Source organism: Poecilia reticulata, linkage group LG23, assembly GCF_000633615.1.
Source record: "Poecilia reticulata strain Guanapo linkage group LG23, Guppy_female_1.0+MT, whole genome shotgun sequence".
In the NCBI taxonomy this organism is placed as follows: domain Eukaryota; kingdom Metazoa; phylum Chordata; class Actinopteri; order Cyprinodontiformes; family Poeciliidae; genus Poecilia; species Poecilia reticulata.
The window spans coordinates 3,147,906-3,169,422 of record NC_024353.1 but is presented as its reverse complement, the minus strand read 5'-3'; the positions used below and the strand labels follow the sequence as shown (position 1 = coordinate 3,169,422).

Sequence of the window (21,517 nt, the reverse complement as noted above, 5' to 3'; positions counted from 1 at the left end):
GGTCTGATAACTCATTTAATTTAATGACTTTAGTTTTAAAGGAAATTTGGGTTGTTTGCCTAAAAATATAACTTGGTCACATTTCAACAGATTTTGTTACTTTAAAATGGAAAGGAAAACACCAATTATGGCAGCATCCTATCCACAGTGACATGAGTGTAAACTTTGTAAGATATTATCAGAATGATCCACAGAACATTGTATTTATTTGTAGTTATGAGCTGCATTTGATCTCTGATTTACAAAACCTTTATTCTACATGTGAAAACACACAAAATACATTTTCTAAGCTTCCTTTGACAGGTCACTTGCAGTTGGTTCAAGAAGAAAAACAAATCAGTTTTACTCAATACATTTAAATGTTATTGGAAACTTTATTTATTCCAGCAACTCCACGACTAAGTAAAACACATTACATATATAAATCACAATCAAACCCATGTCTTGAAGCCTTTATTTCTGTTAGTTATTATGGTTTGATGTTTACAGACACTGTGAACTTAATTATCTGCTTAAGATTGTTGTTTTCAAAAGTTACTTTTAATCTGAAATCTAATGGGAAAATTTACTCTAACTTATTTCTGAATTAGTATCCTTATTATAGTTGACAGATGTCTTTGAACCATTTGTTAGCACATGTAGCTACATCGACGTGGCTGAAGACCAAAGAGTCCATAGTCACTATTGACAGTTACCTTGTAAACAGAAACTGGAGTTCCCCCTCCCCCTCCCTCTCCCTCTCCCTCTGTCAAAGAAATGAAAGTGGAACTATTAATGTCTGTGAAATGACATCGTAGCAGAAGGATTTTAGCACAAGTAAGTGGGTCGACTCATGTTGTGTTCATTTTGGAAATGTCATGTTAAGTCAGTTTTGGGCGTAAACTTTCCAAACCTTGCCTTTTTAGTGTAGTTTATTTGTGTCAGCTTATGTTGAGTCTGAATCAGTCTGAGAATTAGGAAGTTGGTATTTGGCTCTTCTGATCTACAGGAGCTACAAAGCTGGATGATTTCACTTCTTTCCCTATAGCTGGGTTTAGCAAGATCACAGTGTAATAAAGTCAAAATCTCTGTGTTTGTCAGTGAGTGACAATCATTATCAGTGGCAACTGCTGAACGGCAATCAGTGGCTGAAAATCGACAACGATCATGTGATAGAGACTCACTACTGCCACCCTGGAGCAAAGGGGATCAGCATCAACACAAGACTAGGGTTTGTATTTTTACGCTCTGCGTAAAATAGGTTTGGCCATGTATCTACAGAAACCACAAGAAATATACCATGGTGTATTTTTTGTCAATCCACAGGAAAGTTTTTATAGACTTCGATGAGCTGAAGACTGATAACCCAGCACTGAGAGTGCAGAGACTGAGCTTTGTCCCTCAGGGTCAAGAAGAGGACATCGGATGGTACTTCAGAGACGACAGCCTGTGGTGTGAATATGGATCACAGGTGAAGAAATGTGTTCTCTCTCTCAGGGTCCTGACACTTTGTCTGAGCTAATGTCTTTCTTGTATCACGTCTGATGACTATCATAAACAAATGCAGCAGTAGAAAGGGCGTGTGAGACTTTCCGGTAGTCTCATACCGGAAAGTCTCACACTTTCCGGTATGTGATCTTGAGTTCTTGTGGAGTATGAAATTTCCTGGTGTTTTTGTTCTTGGGAGAATGTTATTGTGAACAAAGCTGAACAGTTTTCATCCTCCTCACCCCCTCAGAGCTCCAACATGTCATCGTCGTCCATCACCAGCAAAGACATCGAGACTCATTTCACTCAGAACCCTCAGGGAGTCATTCAGTTCAGCGTTGGCTCGACTGGATACTCACTGGATTTTTCCAGTATGTGGCTTTGACGAGTTTCTGAGAGCTAGCTCTACAATCAGGTAAATATTGTATGTATGCAGTTAGATGTAACTGAAGGTGTTTAAATTTGCAGCCATGACCCAAACCAACGTCGCTACAGGCTTGCGCAGAAACGTGCGCAGGCGACCGAAATTCACCTCAAGCCCTGCAAGGTGAGATTTTTCAAACTTAGTTCAATCATGCCCATGTAAATGAAGTGAAACATTCTAGCCTCTCTCAAAATAACATTTTCACTTTATGTCCTTGCAGCATTAGCTATCCTTCATCCCTGCCTCTGGCTTCACAATCCCAGTTATACAATCCCAGCTTCAAGTGGGAGTTTATGGGAGATGAAGGGCAGTGGACAGAATACCAAGCACATGTAAGTACAGTTTCTTATACACCAACTTCCAAAATTGTAATCTTTTAACATGCATTCATTTCATCCTTAACTTTTGAGTGTCATATTAACCCTTCTGCAATTATTGGGGAGACTCAACAGTGACATCTGGTGGTTATTTTGTCACATGTCATATTTACGTTTCAATGTTTCAATGTATGTCACTGAGATTTTTACTGGATAGATCAAAGCAAAATAGATTAGATTTTTTTTTCTTTTTTTACAAATAAAAATCTTTGAAGATTTTTATTTGGCTGATTGTATTCAGCCTTGAAGAAACAATCTTTTGTAGAAACTCGTTTTCCTGAAATTTCAGGAACAAGGACTGAAAATTATTCCTGTTTGTCCTTCTAAAGCGATTAAAGTTCAGACAGATTTATTTGAGATCTTCTGTGAACATAAAATGTTAAGTTTTGACACAGACTACAGATTGAATGAAGAGCTTGGCTTCTTCCACAGCATGATGTTGCCACCACCGTAGGTTCAGAGTAATTAACAGTGCTCCTATGATCAATGCTTTTCTTTTGTTGCCTTGTCTTAGTTGCTTTGAAGTTGTGCCATAAACTTTTTACTTGCAGATTATGAAATAAGAAGCGCCATGAGATTATCCAAGCTAAATGTAGCGACATTTATTTGTGGTGATTCCTATTTGTTTGCAGATATGTTCGCTTGACAGCGCTGCCATTGAGAAGCAATACCAGCTGAACCCACAGGGCCAGATCCTGTTCAATATCAGAAACTTCTCATACAAGCTGGATTTTGCAAGTAATAAACACAATTCATTCTCAATAATCCACTATTTAATTCAAGAAGCCTCTGAAAACCATTATTGATTGCAGGAATGTGTCAAATTAATAATAATATTGGGACAAGACGAAGTGTGAGGCGGAGTCCGGATTACGGGGCTCAGAAAAACAACAGGTAAATCTGTTAGACATGTCTTTTAATTTGAAAAGTTTATGACCAACTTCCTTTGGAGTAACGTAGTCCTTACATGAATGAATATAACAGTATCTATATGCTTCAACTTATGCTCCATTATTCCCCTTAATCTATTTCTGTCTTATCTTCTTCAGCCCAGATACAAATGTCCGTTGGCAGTTCCAAGATATCGATGGGATTTGGAAAGATTATTCCAAAGTAAGACTGAGCACCTCCTTTTATTAACATGAGAACAGTGCTGTTAGAAGACTTGCTAAAAAGCAGCAAAACTGTACCTTGTTTATGGTGTTGTGCAGAGTTATCGTCAGTGCAGCGTCTCCAGTCCAGACATTGAACTCCAGTACCAGTTAAACCAGTTAGGCATTATGACATTTGCCACCAAGAGGTTCAGCTACGAACTCAACTTCTCAGGTGAGCAGCAGAAAGAGAGGTAAAAGTTTTCAAATATGTAGTTCAGGCAATGCAAATACAGCTGTACTCATACATTATGCTGATGATATTGTGAAATGTTCACATGTGGAAAAAGTTCATGTACTCCGTCTGCTTGCAGCCATGACTCAGAGGAACCTGTCCACAAATACCACCAGGTCGGTGAGACGACTTCTCCAGTGATCAAGATAGATTGTTCAGAGGGAGGAGAGATATTTGCACGTTTTCCTCATAAGCTGTCTTGTTTCTATCTTGATTGGTGTTTACAATACTGTTGACCTGAATGAAGCAGAGATGCTCATAGGTTTTCAGTCCACTTTAGAAGATTTGGGTTTACTTTCTGACAAGATACAGAATCATCATTCTGGGCTCCTACAGCTTTTCATGTCAAAATCCCCAAATTATTTATACCTCCCAACCTGCTTTTTAAGTATAAATACAAGTGAAGTTATGGCAGATAAGCTTTAAGTCTAGAAGCTGCAAAAATACCTGAATGTAAGAAAGTCTGCAGATACAAACGTGGAAAATACTTTAAAATGTCTGACTGTGTGGGAACTCTGCTTCATGTTTCAAGAACTTTATTGCATCCACTGGACCGGTTTGTAAAATGGTTTACTTCATGTCAGTTAGCATTATGTAATGAAACTAAGTGGCATTTTTGATTAAACATTTAACATCACGGTGGTTTAGGATGTAATAAATGCAAAGACATTTAAATTATAGGTTACATTATAGTTTTTTTTTTTTTGCAATATTTTGGGCCATAATGCACCTTTAAATGTTCATGAAATTTGCCACAACCAAAGAACTTCGTTTTTGCTTTTCACTTTTATTAAGATGTCTTAAGCTTTTGTTTTCCCTGTTCTAATTTATCTAGAAATGTTTAATACAATTGTTTCCCCTTCAAATAAAAGTGATAAAAAATAAATAAAAAAAATCAAACAAAACAGTGACCATCATTTGAGAATATTAGATTGTATGCTTTTATATATGTACAGATCTTCATGGAACCACTTCAGAAACCAGCACCTGGACACAAAACGAGGCTCACACTTCACACACAGAACAGCAGTAGTTTACAAACGGCCTAATCAAAGACCGAGTTTCAGTTAGCTTTGGGGTTCTGCTACAATATGTGAAACAACACTCCAGTAAACCAATCGAGTTAATCAAAGCAAAGCGTCAACAGTGTGGAAATGAACAGAACCTGAAGAGCGAAGTTTATCTTAAAACATTAAATAAAAGACAATCATCAGCAGAATCAATGTGAGCGCGGTGAATCTAAAAGACCCAAAATGTTTAATTCAGAGTGAATTCACATTAATATCTAGTCATTAATAAAATCCGACAGAACAGTGAAGTTAACTGCAGGTCAGCAGAGAAAGTCACACACAAGGAGAGCTGGTTCCGACAAACTATTTTCACCCTCAAGAACCGAAAAGGATTATTGCACTCGACTCATCTAAGGCCTCTTAACCCAGAATCACAAAATTAACTCCATGTTGAAATAACTACACAGTTACATTTCATATTAATGCACACAAAATATGGGGAATGTGATATGGTTGGTCACATAAAAAAAAAAAAATCTGTAATATTAATTGATAATAAGAAAAACCAAGCAAGTCACATCCATTGAAACAATTTTGTGTTAGCATGGGCCAGTTACTCTTATCAAGGTAAAAAACTTCAATAACTGCAAAAGTTTTCCGGTGTATCGTTCCCAAATCTAACTTAGTTGTTCCCACGTGGAAATATTTCCATTCATAGCCGTCTTCACTTTAAAAATGGAAACTAAAGGAGCATCATCCACCCCTACATTTAAGGCAAAACATGTTTTAAAACTACAGCATAAAAACTGAGAATCTGACACAGATAGCCTGGCTAACTTCAGCTAGTTTAAGTTTAAGCAGAATGTATAAAGAATAGAAAAGTTGTGACAAAACTACAACTAAATTTAGCAGATGTTTAATATTTTTGCTTAAGCTTATGTATTAAAATTCAAATAATAAATAAATGTTGCATCAGTCCACTAAGAAATCAGTTGCTGAGAGGAAATCCTGACCAGAAACTCATCTTCATAACTTTGAGGAAGAACAAAGAATTGTATTTTTACAACATTTTAGTGATTCCTAGAGGTTATGTGAATTAGATGGAGCAGAACTTAGAAAAAAATAGAGCTCAACAAGTAAAGCAAAATTACAGTTTTATATTATAAAACTGTAATTTCTTTTGCAGCATTAGGAATCAGTTAGTTTTCCTGTTTTAATAAGCAATAACATAATTTAAAAAATGTTGTGTGTTCACAGTATAACACCATGGTATGATCCTCAATATATTAATATTTTATCCTGACCCATGCCTACTTGTGTAACAATTGAGTGCTGCTTAGTTTTAGCCATGTGCCCTTGTAAGGCACAAGAACAAAAGAAGTGCAGACTTTCCACATCGCCTTTAGCATTGAACACAGCAGTAACAGCCACTCCGCTGTGACCAGAACCAGAAAGGAGAAAGACTCTGCAGCAAGAGAAACCAGGATATTCACCTGCAAAGCTGATGAAAGCAAATGGAGGCCAACGTGCAAGGAATGGAGATCATTTTGGTCGGGTTACGAGAGAATGAAGCCCAGAAGGATTGTCCAGTTTATCTTTAGAGAAACATATATAACATGTGAAACCGCAAATAAGCGGTTTTCAAAAGCAAGCCTGCCTCCCAATGAAATCACACACCATGTTCCTCAAAATATTCTGAAAAGGCAGTGGAAGTACAGAAGCCTGAAAGTGAGCAGATGTGAAGTGAGCACAGCAGGTTTTCAACATTTCCTAAGTATGAAAATGAAAAAGATCTTGTTCTTTTAAGCAAAATACTCTCCTTCCATTCGGACAAGGAATGAATTTGAACCAAACTCAAATTCATCTTGACCCAATCAATATATTTGCGTGGGAAAGTACAAAAACAGTAGGAAACCCCCAGCATTGAAAGACCGAAGCATAAAAGAAGTGAAGCCCACACCGGACCGTTGGCGCGGGTTCCATTTTCCAGCAGACCGTCAGCACGAGACGTTAAATTAGACGAGATTAAAAGTACAAAAACACCTGTGAAAGTGCTCCACAATCATCTGTGATAATTCAAAGCGCTCATCTCTACAGTCTTTAAAAGAATATACTTCATCAGGGGGTTGTTTTCTTTTCTTTTTTTTTTTCCCGTCCCCCGTTTCGTTTCAGCCAAATAAGTCCTGCAGGTCATTGTTCGCAGACGCGCTCGGTTTCACTCCGCCTGGGTTCATGCTCGGGGCAGAACCCGGCTGAGAAAAGTTCTGTGGGCTGAAGAAAGGGTTTGCCTGCATCCCAAACCCGCTGGGCATCCCTCCCATCCCCACCGCCATCGGAGTCTGAGTGTTCTGGGCCGACCCGAACTGACTGGCCCAGGGGGAACCGCCTCCAGGTGCGGCCTGGGGACCTATTTGGTTGAGAGAGACTTTGGGTTTGTTGGGTGTAAACAGGTTGTCCAAGGCCGACATGTTGGGCGGTCTGTTCGTCAGCCCAGACGCTCCTTGATTCTGCGTCAGAGCCCCGAAGTTGGGGGTGCTGGCGGTGGAGGCCATTCCTCCGTAGAGGCCGGGGCCCGAGGGCCGCATGCCCATCCCGACGCCCCCAGATTGGAAACCCATGCTGGGGTTGAAACCATTAGAGACCGGCCCCACCATCGGACCGGACGAGGGGAAGGCGGACATGTTGGTGCCTTGTACTGGCGGTGGCCGCACTGAGCTCGCCATGGACAGGCTGTTTAGAGACGTCATGCTGTTGAGCAGGCTGCTGGTCAGGTCTTTAGTCTGCAACACAGAGGCGAATTAAAGACCCAACACATTTGAGTCAAGTTGTGCTAAAACGTTTCCGGCTTCACCTGTGAGCTGCTGGAGGACGAAGGTTTGATGGCCTGAGGTGCCAACGGCTGCTGGCTCCTCAGCTTAGCTGCCTGTTCCTGTTCCTTGGCTAACCTTTGTTTCTCCTCCAGAGTCAGAGAAACCTGGAGAGCAGCAAGAAAGCGACTGGATCACAGCCAGAACCCTCCATATTTATTATCACCCATTTAAAAAGATGCCTTAAAGTTATCCGCATTTTATTGCAGTAACATAATCTCACTGAAAATTTGAGACAATTCAACTTTTAGTGGAGCTTTTGTTTGAACATTTCCTATAAAATAGGGTTCAACAGGAAGTTACCAAGGAAGTGTGGCTATTAAAGGCAGTGAAACACCTTCTATAAAATCTTACCAATATTGCGTCAGTGTGTGAGCAGTGATACGACACGCGTTCATATTAAGATAACGATATCCAGTGTTGCACTACTATGAAACTAAAACTTGAACCAGCTTTAATCCGTGTGCCTAGGAACCCTCAATTAGTCATATGCAACACTTGTCTTCCTGAATATATGAATATTAGAAGGACAGAGGTCAACAGAACACGAGGAGTTAGGTCAACACTTGAAATAAATAAAAGTCTTCAATAAAAGCACAGTTTTGTTCAGGTGTATTTATATTTGGTGTCGGTAAACGTGGAGGAAGCTACAATGAGATCATTTGAAAGATGAAGGTGTGTGTGTGTGTGTGTGTGTGTGTGTGTGCGCGTTTACCCTGCTAGGCTGCGACGGTGTTGCAGCAGATCCATTTTCTTTCCCATTAACACTCGCGCTGCCAAATATGTCGTCAATCTGAAAACAAACAAACGGCGATCAACAGAAACTCATACGTTTGCAATTTCTTTATATTTCAACGTTTTAAATGTAGCGTCAAAATTATTACCTGGTTTCCAGAGTTTGGTGGGCTTTTAGTTTCTTCTGTGGAATTCCCTGGATTTGTGATGTTTAGACTCCTGTTATAGAGAATAGGGAAAAAAAACATTCAACATCACATCCATTAAATATTCTCATTATTATGGTCGATTGTTAAATGAAACGTGAATAAAAACCTCTGCTGCTCCTGCATGATATGCAGCTGCTCCAGTTTGGTTTTGTGTTCAGCTTCCATGCGGTTCAGCATGTCCCGGATTACCATCATAAAAGAATTAAACTACAAGGAAACACACATTAGCTGAAGTTATGAGAAAAAAATACCCTTTATATAAATCACATCCACTAACCAGTGGTGTACCTGATTTAGATTGAGGTTGTTGTCGATACTAAGAGAGACGAGGTGGGGCAAACTCTTTGTGGCGAGATGCTCTTTGGGGATGCCAAGCTTCTTGTGGGTAAAGGTGCATTTATAGATGCCTAAAATAAGCAGCAACCAATTCAGATAAGCATTTAATGTTTTTTTTTTAAGTGTAAGAAAGTTTTGCAGCTGTTTGTTTACCCAAAATGCCCATCAGGACAGCTGGCTCTCTGGAGGGGATCTGCTGAAGGAAGGGAAGGATTTCATCGATGACAAACCATTTATCCAGATATTCCAGAATCTTCCCCAGACACACCAGGGAGTTCACTCGCACCTGCACCAGAACACGAGACGTAGATTAATTAACTTAAATAAGAAATAAACAAATAGATAAGCGAGAGCAGAGCAGGAACGACTGATGGAAGACTCACAGCGAGAGAGGACGTCTGCAGGCAGGCTGACTTGATGCGCGGGATGAGAGAATTCTTCATGGACGGATAGTCAATCAGGTTGGCAAACGTCGGGATGATGTTCAGGCACAGCTCCTGCTCAGCCAAGAAGAAGATGTTACAGAATGTGACAGTTTTATGATGCCAAGTGCGGCATCTGCACTCCCTGTCCTCTGGAGATAAGGAGGTGATTCAGAAATGCTCCAAGATTTTGCTGCAGAATGCTTGAAATATGCACAACAATGCTTTAGGGATTGGCAGCCAGTCTAAGAGAAACTGAATGCACTTCAAGGTGGCGATGTCTAAAGCGAAAAGAAAAGCAGCTGAAAGCATTTTTATAACAGTGTCAAAATATGATCATTTTCTGATTTTTTATTTTTTTTTTACTTCTGGAACTCAAAATCAAAAACTGAAAATCATATTATATAGACTGAATTGCTTATCTGTTAACTTGGGTGTGAATGGCTTACAGCTTATGAAAACCCAGAATTATGTTTCCAACTGCAATAAAATCTTACAATAAAAAAAATTATAATATTCTAAAACAGAAATGCATTGGTACAGAAGGGAAAAATGATGACACACAGTCACTTACAGCCTAAGCAAGAAAGGTAAGCCACAACATATCACTGCAGAAGAAACTGGTTGTTTACAAAATGCTGCAATCATGCATCTTAAAAGGAAAATTTAGTGGAAGGAAGATGTTTGGAAACTTATTTCTTTGCTGTAAGACATATTGCAACAAAATGTACAAATATCCAGTGAATCTACATTCTTGTTTTTGAATTTAACTACTGAAATAAATAAAAAATGATCAATGACATTCTCACTGAGATCCACCGGTAAAAATAAACCGAGTGAACAGTTTTCCATCTGTACCTGAATCTGAACTGAGGAAGCCTCCACAGCCCTGTAGACCATGGGAAGCACGCTGTTCTTGATGTCATCTGGCGGCGTCTTGGTCAGCAGCAGGTCCATCTTTTGCAGGAATATTAGCAGGATCTGAACAACAAACACTCAGTTAGGGCGAAACTCAGCAGCCTGTCTCTAGAACAGCATGAGGGGAAGTTAGATGTGATCAGTGAATATGATCTGAATGAGTTTAGTGCAGATGTTATTGCTAGACACAACACAAGTCAAGCTTCTAGCTGAGGTGCGACACGTTCACCACAAAAAAGACCACTCACCATGTTACTAGCCTGAAGAGGCGTGGAGAGAAAAATACAGAGAAAAGACTTAAAACGGATGCAGTAAACCCAAAGCAGCATGCTCTTTAGTCAGGTTCAATTTACAGTTTTAAACATGCATGTCATCTCTTGAGCTTCTCGAGACAAATCAGATACATTTGACAAATTTTACTTTTTTTAATTCCAACTTTCAGAATTTTCCAAACGCAAAACGTCACCTTAAAATCTCGGCATATAGAGTGGTGAGAGTTTCAAAAGGTTTTCCATGGATGGACGGGCATTTTAAACAGGATAGTGAATAAAGTATGGAAAAAGTAAAAAAAAAAGTCCATTCTTTATCTTCTTTTCCCATACTTATCCACACCTGGACAATACTTAAATCAGATTCTTCAAACAGGAACTCTGCTTAAATATCTTAAAGAATCAGGTGTCTCCAGCACAAGTCTGTCCCTTGGTTCTACCTGCAGAGGCTCCTGCTGTTTGAAAACAGGCGTGAGGTCGGGCAGGATGAGGCGAACGTACTCCTCCTTGGTGCACTCTTCGGCAATAAGCAGCACATTCGGCAGCACAAACGGAACCATGTCTGGGTTGACGAACTCCGAGGTCAACGCCGGCAATACGCGGTACACCACAACTCTCTGGGCGGAGAAGGAACAAAGTATTCAAGCATGGGCTCAAGGGAAGCAAAAGAATCACACTTTGAATTGTACAAGTATTGTTCTAAGTTTACCTTTGGTAGCTTTGGCAGCACTTTTGGTAAACCTTTGTAGAATTGAGATTTCTGCAGGTTGTCCCGTTGGAAGAGTGTGTCAAAGTACTGCAACGTTACGGCCCCGACATCATCGAAAAATGGAATCTTGCATTTGACATAAAGATGCGTAACATGTCAGACATGAACATCGTAATTGGTCTGTTTTTTTTGTATGTTTACTGATGGACTAGAAGAGCAAACCTTGGTCATCTGGTCTGCATCCGGTCGGACCGTCGGCGACACGCTGAGTAACATCTTGACGTGCTCTCGTACTTCCTCCGGGATCTTACTCAGCAGTGCCGGATTCATGCTGCTCAGCTACAAATTTAATAGAAACGTTAAAAGAAAATGAATGAATAACTGAATAAAAATCGACACCCCACTTTGCACGCGTTCCAATTTGGATCTGGACTCACCTGATCCAGCTGCCTGCTGAAACTCTTAAAAATATCATGCTTGTTGACTTGGATTACAGGCTTGCCTTCGTTGAAAACGGCGTGCATTATGACTCCGAGAGAGTACATGTCGGAGGCCGAGTCGCAGCTGACGGACAGGATGTATTCAGGGGCCAGGTACTCCGGGTTGGGGAGGCAGAGCGGCGGAAGGTTGGGCTCCCACTCTTTACATGTGTACTTCAGCTAAATCCAAGAGAAAACAGGGGTGGGAATCTGAACGAGGAGGAAAATAAAAAGACGCTCGATGAAACTTCTGATCTGTACTGTAAGTACCTCAGCGTCCGAAGGGTTAGTTGAGGATATGCTGAAGTCAAAGCCCATGATCTTCCAGGCTCCGCTCTTATTGAGGATGATATTATCTGGACACAAGTTGCCGTGGACCATCTTAACCCCACTGTGGAGAAACGACAAACCCTCCGAGATCTGAAGGGACAGAACAAACAAAAACAAACACAAATGAGCTGGATTTTGAACAACACATTACAAAAGCTTGACATCCACTTTAACTGGGGATTCTTTTAAATCCAGAAATGCACACACAAAAAATGATTTCAGAAAGGCATCTTTTTTTTTTGTCCAAAGGAAAAACGTCAGGTTCTCTTTCTGTGCACATCCTTAACCCCTAAAGAAATATAAAAGTATGCCTGCATTGAATAATACAAGCTAAATAGATGAAGGAAGAGCCTAATAGTTTTAATGAAATAAAGCAAAAATGTAAGTTAAACTGAGAGGATATCTTGTGAGGAAATGAGCTGGCATTCCAGCCAGCCAGACATCATCACAGTATTGACAGGACAAAGGCGAGGCTTGCAATTGATCTGGTTTTACTGGCTTTTAAACAAAACAGCATTTGAATGCATGTCAGGTCCACGGGAGAAGAACACGGGGTTCTGAAACCTGCTCAACAGCTGCTAGGAACCCTTAAACAATCCATTCGACTGGGTGGAAGACCTGCTGCCAGCCTGACATTTAATAGACCAAACAAATGTCTAAAGCAAATGCTAAACTAATCAATCATGACCACAAATATTACAATCAGCTTCAATGCATCCAGTCTCACCTGTAGTAAGCCATATTTGGTCTCCACATCATAGAGTTTGTATTCTTTGATGTCTTTGGGCACGGGGCTGGGCAGGTTGTCCCACTGGCCCAACACGTTGGACAGACTGGCAAACACTGGCTCTGTGCAGAATGCCAAGCAGTCCCTGGAGGCCGGATTAAAAAAAAGAACAGCTTCATCTATCATCCTTTGAATATTGATTGAGCCTTTGTTCGCATACAACAACCGCTCAGGCAGACAAAACAGTTTGTTCTGCATCGTTTTCATCGCTGTGACTCATTTTTGTTTGTCCTTGATAACGCCGCTGCGTGAACGCATCGACGCTCGTCTCACCGTGACTCTTCCAGCGGATGCTGCACGGTCAGGAGGCGCGGGTGACGCAGTCTGGTCAGCTGCTGCACCCCTCGCTTCAGGGAATCAATGATTTGGTCCTTGTCGAACTTCTGATACTTGTCGATTATCTTCTTATCAAACACAAACACTGCTACTTCCTGAGCGACACAAAAACAGAGCGTGGACATTAGAGGCGTCCAGCTGTGGAGATCTGTTTCAGGATTTCCAAACATTAATTAATCATTGACAAAGAGACCGAGTGCCCAGGAGGGTGTGAACACACACACACACCTGTTTGGTAGACTTCTTGGTGCCATTGTAGATCCTCCAGCAAAGGCCAGGACCTCCGCTCGCGATATGTCGGCCAACCTCAAATTCCCGCGTCACCGGGTTGCCCATGACGGCGCTGGTGACATCTGCCGTCACTTTAGTGACGGTGCTTTTCAGTTTGTTCAACATCGACTCCATGTTCAGGCTTGATCCAGCAGCTGAGGCAACACATCAGTGGTGAACACAGAGGACAGACAAGCAGTTTAAACAATGTGCAAACAGAGGGGAAATAATATTTTTTTGCAATTACTGAAAGAGACAGCTGTACTGCTTTTCTCAGAGAGAAGCTGAAACAGGAACCCTGAAGCACCTGCATGAACATTTGCACATCAAAGAGCCCACCAGCATTAAGGCTCTTTATAAACCAAAGCAGGGTCAAGCAAAACATTCCTGTTTGCGCCGAAACACTTTTGTGCTTCGACAGTCTCCTAAGGAGGTTGCAGTACTATAATTTAAGACGTGAAGTGCTCAAAAAATAAATATTATATTAATCAGCATTCACAGTATAGATTTATAACAAACCCAAGATGGTTTCTGTAATCCAGGTAAAATGGGCAGTGCACTATAAACCAGCTTTCCCCTAGCATGAAAGCGAGGGTTTTAATTAGTTGGGGTTTGAAAAATGTTACAGAGGCCAAAAAAAAATCACACGTTTGCTCTGGTAGACATTAAGTGTAAAGCTGCTACATGGACTAGTGATGTCCATTTTAAAGACAATGACCAGCTGAAGACACTTCCTTGCAAGACATGTCAAATATTCCTAAAGTAGGTTAAAAACATGGCTTAGCTACACAACTTGTTACTGCTGATAGGTTAAGCCACGCTTAAGTGATTAGTTAAAATTAGTAAGCGTTATTTCCTCTTTATCAGACAGGTCTGATTGTGAAATACCTTGGGGTTAGCCAAGTTAGCTGTCTTGTATAGCCTAAAAGCAAACATCCACTCCAGCCCAGCAGTGACATCAAAACTATCGTAAATGTGTCATTTGAATACTTCCTCTGATTTGTGACAAAACCCTTCAACTGACATTATCCTTACGAAATGCTGTCAACAAATATAAAGTATTTTCCTAAGATATAACCGAGCTAACAAACTAGCCGCCAGCTATGCGCAAGTAAACAGCGGCGTTATAAACAAGAAACAGCCATTTTCACCCAAAATGTGTCACTTTAACCCCCCCAAGCTACTTACCGGAATACAAAAGAGACTCTCAGGTTTCAGTCTGGTTCTAAATGGATTTCATGCGGCGCTACTATCAGTAATGGCTGTGAAACACAGCCCCCATGTCTTCTTCCAGCAGCATACGAAATGAGTTAGCTTAGCATGCTAGGTAAACGACAGAGCTTACTTCCGGGAATTTTTCAGAGGCGTCAGGTGAGCATACGTCAACATTTTTCCTAAGAAAGAAAAAAAAAGTATCGAATTATTTCAAAAAAATTTTACTTAAGTTTTCACTGGCATAAAATGTAACAACTAATTGTCAATAATGTAAATTTCGAACAAAACAGTTTTAACAGCAATGAGCTAAGTTTATACAATTATTTCCTCTAATAATTAATTGTCCACAGAATAACGAGCCAAGACTGATAAAATTTAATTTCCCTCTGGATTAAATAAAGTATTTTTGAGTTGAATTGAACGTGTGAATGAATTTTCAAATGGAGGTTTTCAAAACAAAAACTGAAAAGTGTGGCATACACTTGAAGAAAAAGTAATTTTACATACTTTTCATTTTGTTATATAAAACCATTCTAAAATTATGGAGGACTCCAGGTCCTCCATAATTTGTAGATAATCTACTGTAACTGAATGCGGTAGAATTACAAATGGATATGAAAAGTTTTGCAAGACGTTAACTGACTCACAACTAAACAGAGGTAAGTAAGTAAAATAAAATACAAACTTATTGGAGAGAACAGCTTTTATTGCATGTTCTGGTACATGTTTCAACATCATAAAGTGCATTCTGTCCTGATTTTAGTGTTAGCAAATGACAAAACTAAAAAACGAAGAGTACATAATGGTTCTAGCAACATGGTTTTAAAAAATCATTACCAACTTCTCACATTTCATCAAAGTTAAATTAGTATTCAACAATTATGCCAAGTCATAACACACAATATCCTTTGTATTAATTCAAGTGTTTAAAATTAAAAAAATAAAAATAATGGTTTTGTATCCTCAAAACACCTACAATTAAAACCTGAAATGTTACCCTGAGCTACATCAATGCCAACAGTAATCTACCTTTTCATTTCCGTTCATTTAAATAATGTAAAACATGATTCATACCATAAACGTCAGTGACATTAGTCTTCAGTTCTTTCATCAAAACAAGATAAGCTACAGAAAGTGTTTTTTAAACAACTGATACGCTGAAATATAAATGCTTTATGAAGAAGGGCAGAACAGAAGTGCAGAGTAAGAACCTATAATCAAAACAAAATTAGGGTTTGTCCAAATCTAGCATCTAGTTTCAAATATACTCAATTGAATACAAAAACTTCACCACATAAAAAACATTTTCAGATTAAAAAATAGTCCTACCCCTGTCTGCTTTCCTAAAACAAGACTCAAAACCAAAGCAACAAATCTCAACTATAATAACCTGATACATTTAAAATGACCGTGTTAAAAATAATTTTCTTTAGTTTAACAATATTTGAATAAGCTGCAATGTTTAGCTGAAAAATGTTTCGTGTTCTTTCTGCTAGACATTCGATGGGTGCATTCCAGTTATTGCTACCGAACCTCACACAGCAGTACTTGTTTTAGAAAGAGCTAGAAAAATGCTGGAGGAAGACAACAGGGTGATGTTTTTCAAACTCTTTGAGCAGCTTCCTCTTCTGCTTGGCAGCCATGTTGGCGTTGGATGAAATGTCTCGGAGGAGTTGTCTGAGGCTTTCCAGAGTCGTGGCGTCACGCTGATCTTCGTACTCCTGAGGGGTTACCCGCTGGCAGAACGTGAACGCTGCTACACATAGAGAAACATTTACTTACTCTACGTTCAAAAGACGTTCCAACTTGGAGCAACAGCGCCCTCAAGTGGAGATAAAAATTAACTACTAAACAATACCGTTCTCGACATCAAATGCAGTTTTTTTGTTGTTGTTGTAAAAAATAAACATGTAGAATTTTTTTTTTACATCAGAATACATATTCATATGAACGGAGTTGTTATTTTAGATGGGTGGTTTTAACTTACAAGCCACTGAGTCTGGATCCTTCCCCTGCTGCAAAGTCCTCAACGTTCTTCTCACCGCTTCAATAAGTGTTGCAGGAGTCTTTTAGGACAGGAAAACAAGGTATACAAAAAAAAAAAACACAGAAAATCACTTGAGTACGTTTACATTTTCACATTTCAGTACAATCACAAACAACACTTCATTCAGGTTTTAGTCAAACACAAAGCAGTGCTTAATTGCGAAAAGAAATCTAGAAAGTGTGCTTTGCATTTGTGTTCAACACTTCTTTACTCCGTCACTACCAGATGAAATCCAGTGCAAACATTTGCTTAAGGGGTTATTAATGTTATGTTATTGGTGGCATCATAATGCTGCCACCAATCTTCCCACAGTTGATGGGAAGATTGAAAGACCCAGACATTCTATTTGTAAATGTTTTTTAAAATCATATAATTTTCCTCCAGCTTTCAAACTATGTATTATACTCCTTTGCATTGATCTATGGCATAAAATCCTAATAAAAAACACTAAAATCAATGACTGCAACATGTAAAAACATAAACAATTTCAAGGAGAGTGAATAATTCCATTAGGCTCTTTAGAAATACAGATAATTTTTCAGTTTCTGTGGAAATTGAAAAGTTCTGAAATAAATAAAAAAGAAAAGATTTTACAAGACCAACAGCTTCAACAGAACAGAAATCCCTGAAAGCAAAGTACCTGGAAGAGTTCAGCATGATGGTCCATGAGAAACAGCACCAGCGTTTCGCTCTGGGGTCGAGTGAGTTCATGATTCTGAACAAGCCCTCTCTGAAAAGTGCGGCAGACCAAAGTCCGATTATCAACCTGAAAGAAAAACGCCCCGAAATGAGTCAAAAAGCCCTCAGTCAGTCACCACAAACAGTTACTTTAGAAACAGGTCTCCTACATATCTACAACTACCGAGGAAAAGCAGCTGTGAGGAAAGGAATCCATGCTTGTTACCTGCTTCTGCAGCCGGCAGGCGTCTGACCGAGCTGCGGCTGCCATGAAGGTCAGCAGTCTCCTCAGTTCGTCCCTCACGCTCGTCTCCAGCAGCCGCAGACACAGCTGAGACGCTCTGACGGCGTCCCGCGTCTTCCCGTCGCCTGGAAACACACAAACGGCCTTAGAGAGAACAACCGAAGCTGCGTCTGCACGTCTTGTTTCCTGATCTTACCCAGCAGATTCAGAATAGCAACATGGACGTCCAGGTAGCGTCCTGATATCAGCGCCGCTTTTTCATGTCCGTTGTAGTACTTGGCAATCGTGTCAAAGAGCAGTCTCTTCTGACTGGCTGTCTGCTCTGCATCGTCACCGTTATGGTGGCTGAGTTGTTCCCCTGTGACCATAATCAGCTGGTCCGGAAACAGTTCTAGGCAGTCTGCTGCTGCCGACAGCCAGGAGTCCAGCCTGAAGGCGGGGGGAGAAAGTGGTTAAACAATAAATAAATAAATAAATAAATACAACCAACACACATTGAGACGGGTTTGATGAGGTCCTGACTGGAGCAGGCTGAGCGTGTCGGGAAGGTCTCTTTCCAGGCAGGTGTTAGAGATAACCAGGTCGTAACTGGCCAGCGGAGTCGTGCAGGATCGGAGCCGAACCCTTTGAGGAGAGGTGAGGATGGAGTCCAGCACCGGCAGCTCCACGATGTGCAGCAGCTGCAGCAGCGTCTGCTGCTTCCAAACCTCATCCACCACTAGAGGGCGGGAGGGGAAAGGGCAACAAAATGGAAAATATGAAAACCATAATACTGCCAAATAAAAAGCTGGCAGGTTTAGTTTATCATTACCAGCTTTAGACAGGAAGCCAGAAGCTGCCGATGCTGCGTTCAGAGCCGGAGAAAACGACGCCCGCAGGTTGATGGTCCTGAAGAGCCGTTCAACTCTCCTGTCTGACGGTTCGACAGCAAGAGGGTTCGATATGGTCCTCATCTCATGAAGCCTGCATGACAACAGGAGAGGAAAGATAACAACATGTGATTTCAGGTATTTTAAACACAAACACAACCAGTTTGAACATATAACTGGCACATAAAACAATGACGTTTTTAGTACCAAAGTGTTGAGTATAGAATAGCAGATAATAATCCGACCTTGAGGTCTTTTTCCTCTTTGTCTCGTGTTCATCCAGCAGCATGTTCTCTACGTCACTGCCGTCCTCCTTCATGGCAGGACCGCTTCTCGTCCTCTGCTCCAGAAACCGGTAAAGGCTGCCGCTGCTGTCCTCGAAGGTCGCCTCTTTGTCCGTGCGAAACAGCTTGGTCCCCACCGGCTCAAACACCTTGGCCTCCATCAGGGCCTGGCAGAGCCGAGCGGCCTTGAGGCGAGACACCTCGCTGGTGCAGAACACCACGTTCTGCATCAGGTAGCTGAGAACCGCGTCCACGGCGTCCGAGCCAGCGAAGCAGTCGGCGTGAACGCGGAGGTGTCTCCTGCAGCGACGCACCTCCACCTGAGTCCGCAGGGCATGGATGATGTTTTGCCACAGCTGAGTGGCGCCGAAGGGCCTCGAGAAATCTGCTGGAAGAGCAGGACACAAATCAGCCTGAATGCCAAGGTTGAATGTTCTGATCGACTTAGTATCATATTAAACATTTTCCTACAAAATGAAGAAACTGGTTGCCTTCACAAGTCACCTAACTAGTAAATACAGTCTAACTGTGCATAGTTTAATTTGTAAATACTATAAATACAGTTGCTCTGTGAGGTGTTTCAAAGATCACCGGTTTAACAAAAACCCAGCGCCATTGAGTTCAAGGAACACACCAGACTGATCTAAAATACAACTTTTAGATTTGGTTAGAGTGAAGTAAAACTGACACTGTGGCAATGTGAAGGTGGCAGGATTATGCTGTCGTCATGGTTTCTTCAGGGAGGACAAGGAAGTTGGTCAAAGAAGATGGGAAATGGATCATGGGAGAAAAGCTGTTAATCCAACACACTGGATACCCAATAGTAAGTAACAAATTAAGTTCTCATAATCAGTATTAAAGTTTACAGAAACAAGCTGTAAAACAAGAAAATAGCTTTAAGATTTCCTATCTTGGGCAAAAACCTGTACTGTATGAACAACCATTCAGTGTTCAAAATGAAAAACAACACGGCGTTAAGGGGACAACCTACTCATAAATAAACGGACAATAACAACCTGCTGCAAATACAGATCAACATATTTCTGCTACCATGTTCAAACTATGCGTTTGTTTAAATGTATATGCTAACTAAAATGTTACCATGAGGCGTATTTTCTCTGAAACTTCTTGTTTGGCTGTTCAACCTTCGAAACCGAGGAGTCAAATCAACCGCCATCATGCGACCATTTTCTTCTTCTTTGGTAAGTGAGCACACTGCTGCCCCCAGCAGGCGAGAAGAAAAACGTATGCCCTTCGTAGACGCACTGTGGGGAAGTCACATCCGTAAGCAAAAACGTCCTACTTGGGAGTATGGCAGGCAATTTTATCACATAAGAGTTGTACCCAATTTTCCAAACATTTGCGACTCTAGTCTTCCTGGTCAAAAATACCCTTATTAGAAAACGTTTTAAATATCTATACAGAAGAAAAAAAAATTATAATGTAAAAGGGTTTACTTTTGGCTGCATCCTGAATGAGTTTTTTTATTCCTTATTTTTATAAAGTCAATACAGAGTAAAACATTTCATTTGTGGAAATTAAAAAAATAATTATTCTTAAATCAACAAGATAAAATATATATGCTGCAAAGAGAAGGACTTATGTAGGTTGTAATGCAGGCTCCCCCTCTCTGAAACATCTCTCTCTGACCCAGATGTGACATTTTGTCCTATATAAGCTTATTTTCTATCTGAGGTCTTTATGAATATAATTAGTGCCCTGTGCCACTTTTAGAAAAATACACTGAGAGTGATGAGCAATGAATCCTAATACAAGGACAACAGTGAAGGACTCAAACATCAGTGATGGAAGGATAAAAGAGGAATTCATCTGATAAAGTCCATTGTTCTATGTCTTAGAAGAAGTGGCAGGAAAAATAGCGTTATTATTTAACAACATAGGAAAACAGTAATAAATTTAAGTACATCTGAGGCACTCACGTCTCACATGTTTATTACAAAAAATGCAAATTTAAAAAAAAACTCTGTCTAAGCAAAGGCAAAAGTATTTGCCTATCAGGAAATGCAAATATAACAAAACACGACCAAGCAAATAATAAACCACTACTGACTAGTTATGACAAAAGATAGCACTAATGACTTGTGTTGACCAAGTAGCTAAATTGCATAATATACATTTATTGTAAATTATATAGTAAAGTAAAAAAATAGCTTGCCCTTTAAGACATCTTTTTCATTTTTATTGGAGAAAGTTTCATGAATACAAGATTGCAGTAAAAGAAAATTGACTCAAATTAATAAAAAGAAAAAGGAAATGTTTATCTGACCATTACTCTTGTGTCAGGCATTATGGTTTAGAAGTCATTAAACTGGGTTGTTAGATTTTATCAGGGATCATTCTTTACAATTCAGATGGCCATTTTTGCCCTAGGTCCCACTAAATAAACCTGGTTTACATGTAAATGTTACATAATAATTTGAAAACAGACAACTTAATTTTTGATAAACATCTACTTTGGGGAATGTGTCATTACTTTTAAAGAATCAACATTTATTTTTATTAGGGTTTTCAGATAAAGGAAAACATACAATGTTTGCAGGATGGATAATGGGATGCTGATATTTTAGGGGGGATGAGCTAACACACAGTTTTTAGCCTGTGACGAAAGAAATAGATAAAAAAAATTTATAAACGCACTGATACCTTTAGTGTCAAATTTGTAGAGGTCCAAAGAAAAAGCTCCACAGACTACATTATATGCTATAACGGCCTGCCATACAACCTTGGTTGTAAGGCAGACTGGGTCATACCATTTGATTAAAATCTCTACCCTCCAGAATATTAGCCTTCTTCAGCCTTTTTCTGTGTCTCCTAATTATTAATATATA

The 21,517-nt window shown here is 40.1% G+C and overlaps 3 protein-coding genes across 5 annotated transcripts; 1 reads left to right on the top strand and 2 right to left on the bottom strand.

Annotated features, from left to right (window-relative positions):
• Positions 1–571: 571 nt before the first annotated feature.
• LOC103459200 (uncharacterized) lies at positions 572–5,204 on the top strand. The gene is made up of 11 exons (XM_008400569.2): positions 572–816; positions 1,081–1,210; positions 1,306–1,450; positions 1,718–1,838; positions 1,936–2,014; positions 2,112–2,223; positions 2,901–3,006; positions 3,081–3,162; positions 3,318–3,381; positions 3,480–3,594; positions 3,734–5,204. Coding segments are annotated over exons 1-11 (1,017 nt in total). The 5' UTR covers positions 572–815; the 3' UTR covers positions 3,796–5,204.
• scyl2 (SCY1 like pseudokinase 2) lies at positions 4,572–14,691 on the bottom strand. 2 transcript variants are annotated; one of them, XM_008400570.2, is made up of 19 exons: positions 14,520–14,691; positions 13,290–13,486; positions 12,999–13,156; positions 12,666–12,810; positions 11,879–12,028; positions 11,567–11,788; positions 11,352–11,468; positions 11,130–11,255; positions 10,861–11,037; positions 10,400–10,411; positions 10,092–10,214; positions 9,195–9,308; positions 8,965–9,097; positions 8,764–8,882; positions 8,582–8,682; positions 8,416–8,485; positions 8,247–8,324; positions 7,516–7,638; positions 4,572–7,444 (listed from the first exon to the last, which is right to left on the bottom strand). In XM_008400570.2, exons 2-19 carry the CDS (start codon positions 13,464–13,466, stop codon positions 6,833–6,835), a joined length of 2,757 nt encoding a protein of 918 aa, XP_008398792.1. In that variant the 5' UTR covers positions 13,467–13,486; positions 14,520–14,691; the 3' UTR covers positions 4,572–6,832. The 2 variants fall into 2 exon arrangements, with proteins under 2 accessions (XP_008398792.1, XP_008398793.1); XM_008400571.2 differs by lacking the exon at positions 10,400–10,411.
• A 543-nt stretch (positions 14,692–15,234) lies between these two features.
• On the bottom strand, positions 15,235–19,915 carry depdc4 (DEP domain containing 4). 2 transcript variants are annotated; one of them, XM_008400567.2, is made up of 9 exons: positions 19,770–19,915; positions 18,630–19,056; positions 18,327–18,478; positions 18,038–18,233; positions 17,712–17,944; positions 17,498–17,640; positions 17,234–17,359; positions 16,534–16,612; positions 15,235–16,302 (listed from the first exon to the last, which is right to left on the bottom strand). In XM_008400567.2, the coding sequence occupies exons 1-9, from the start codon at positions 19,846–19,848 to the stop codon at positions 16,100–16,102; spliced, it is 1,638 nt and encodes a 545-aa protein (XP_008398789.1). In that variant the 5' UTR covers positions 19,849–19,915; the 3' UTR covers positions 15,235–16,099. The 2 variants fall into 2 exon arrangements, with proteins under 2 accessions (XP_008398789.1, XP_008398790.1); XM_008400568.2 differs by having other exon boundaries at positions 18,630–19,053.
• Positions 19,916–21,517: the final 1,602 nt, after the last annotated feature.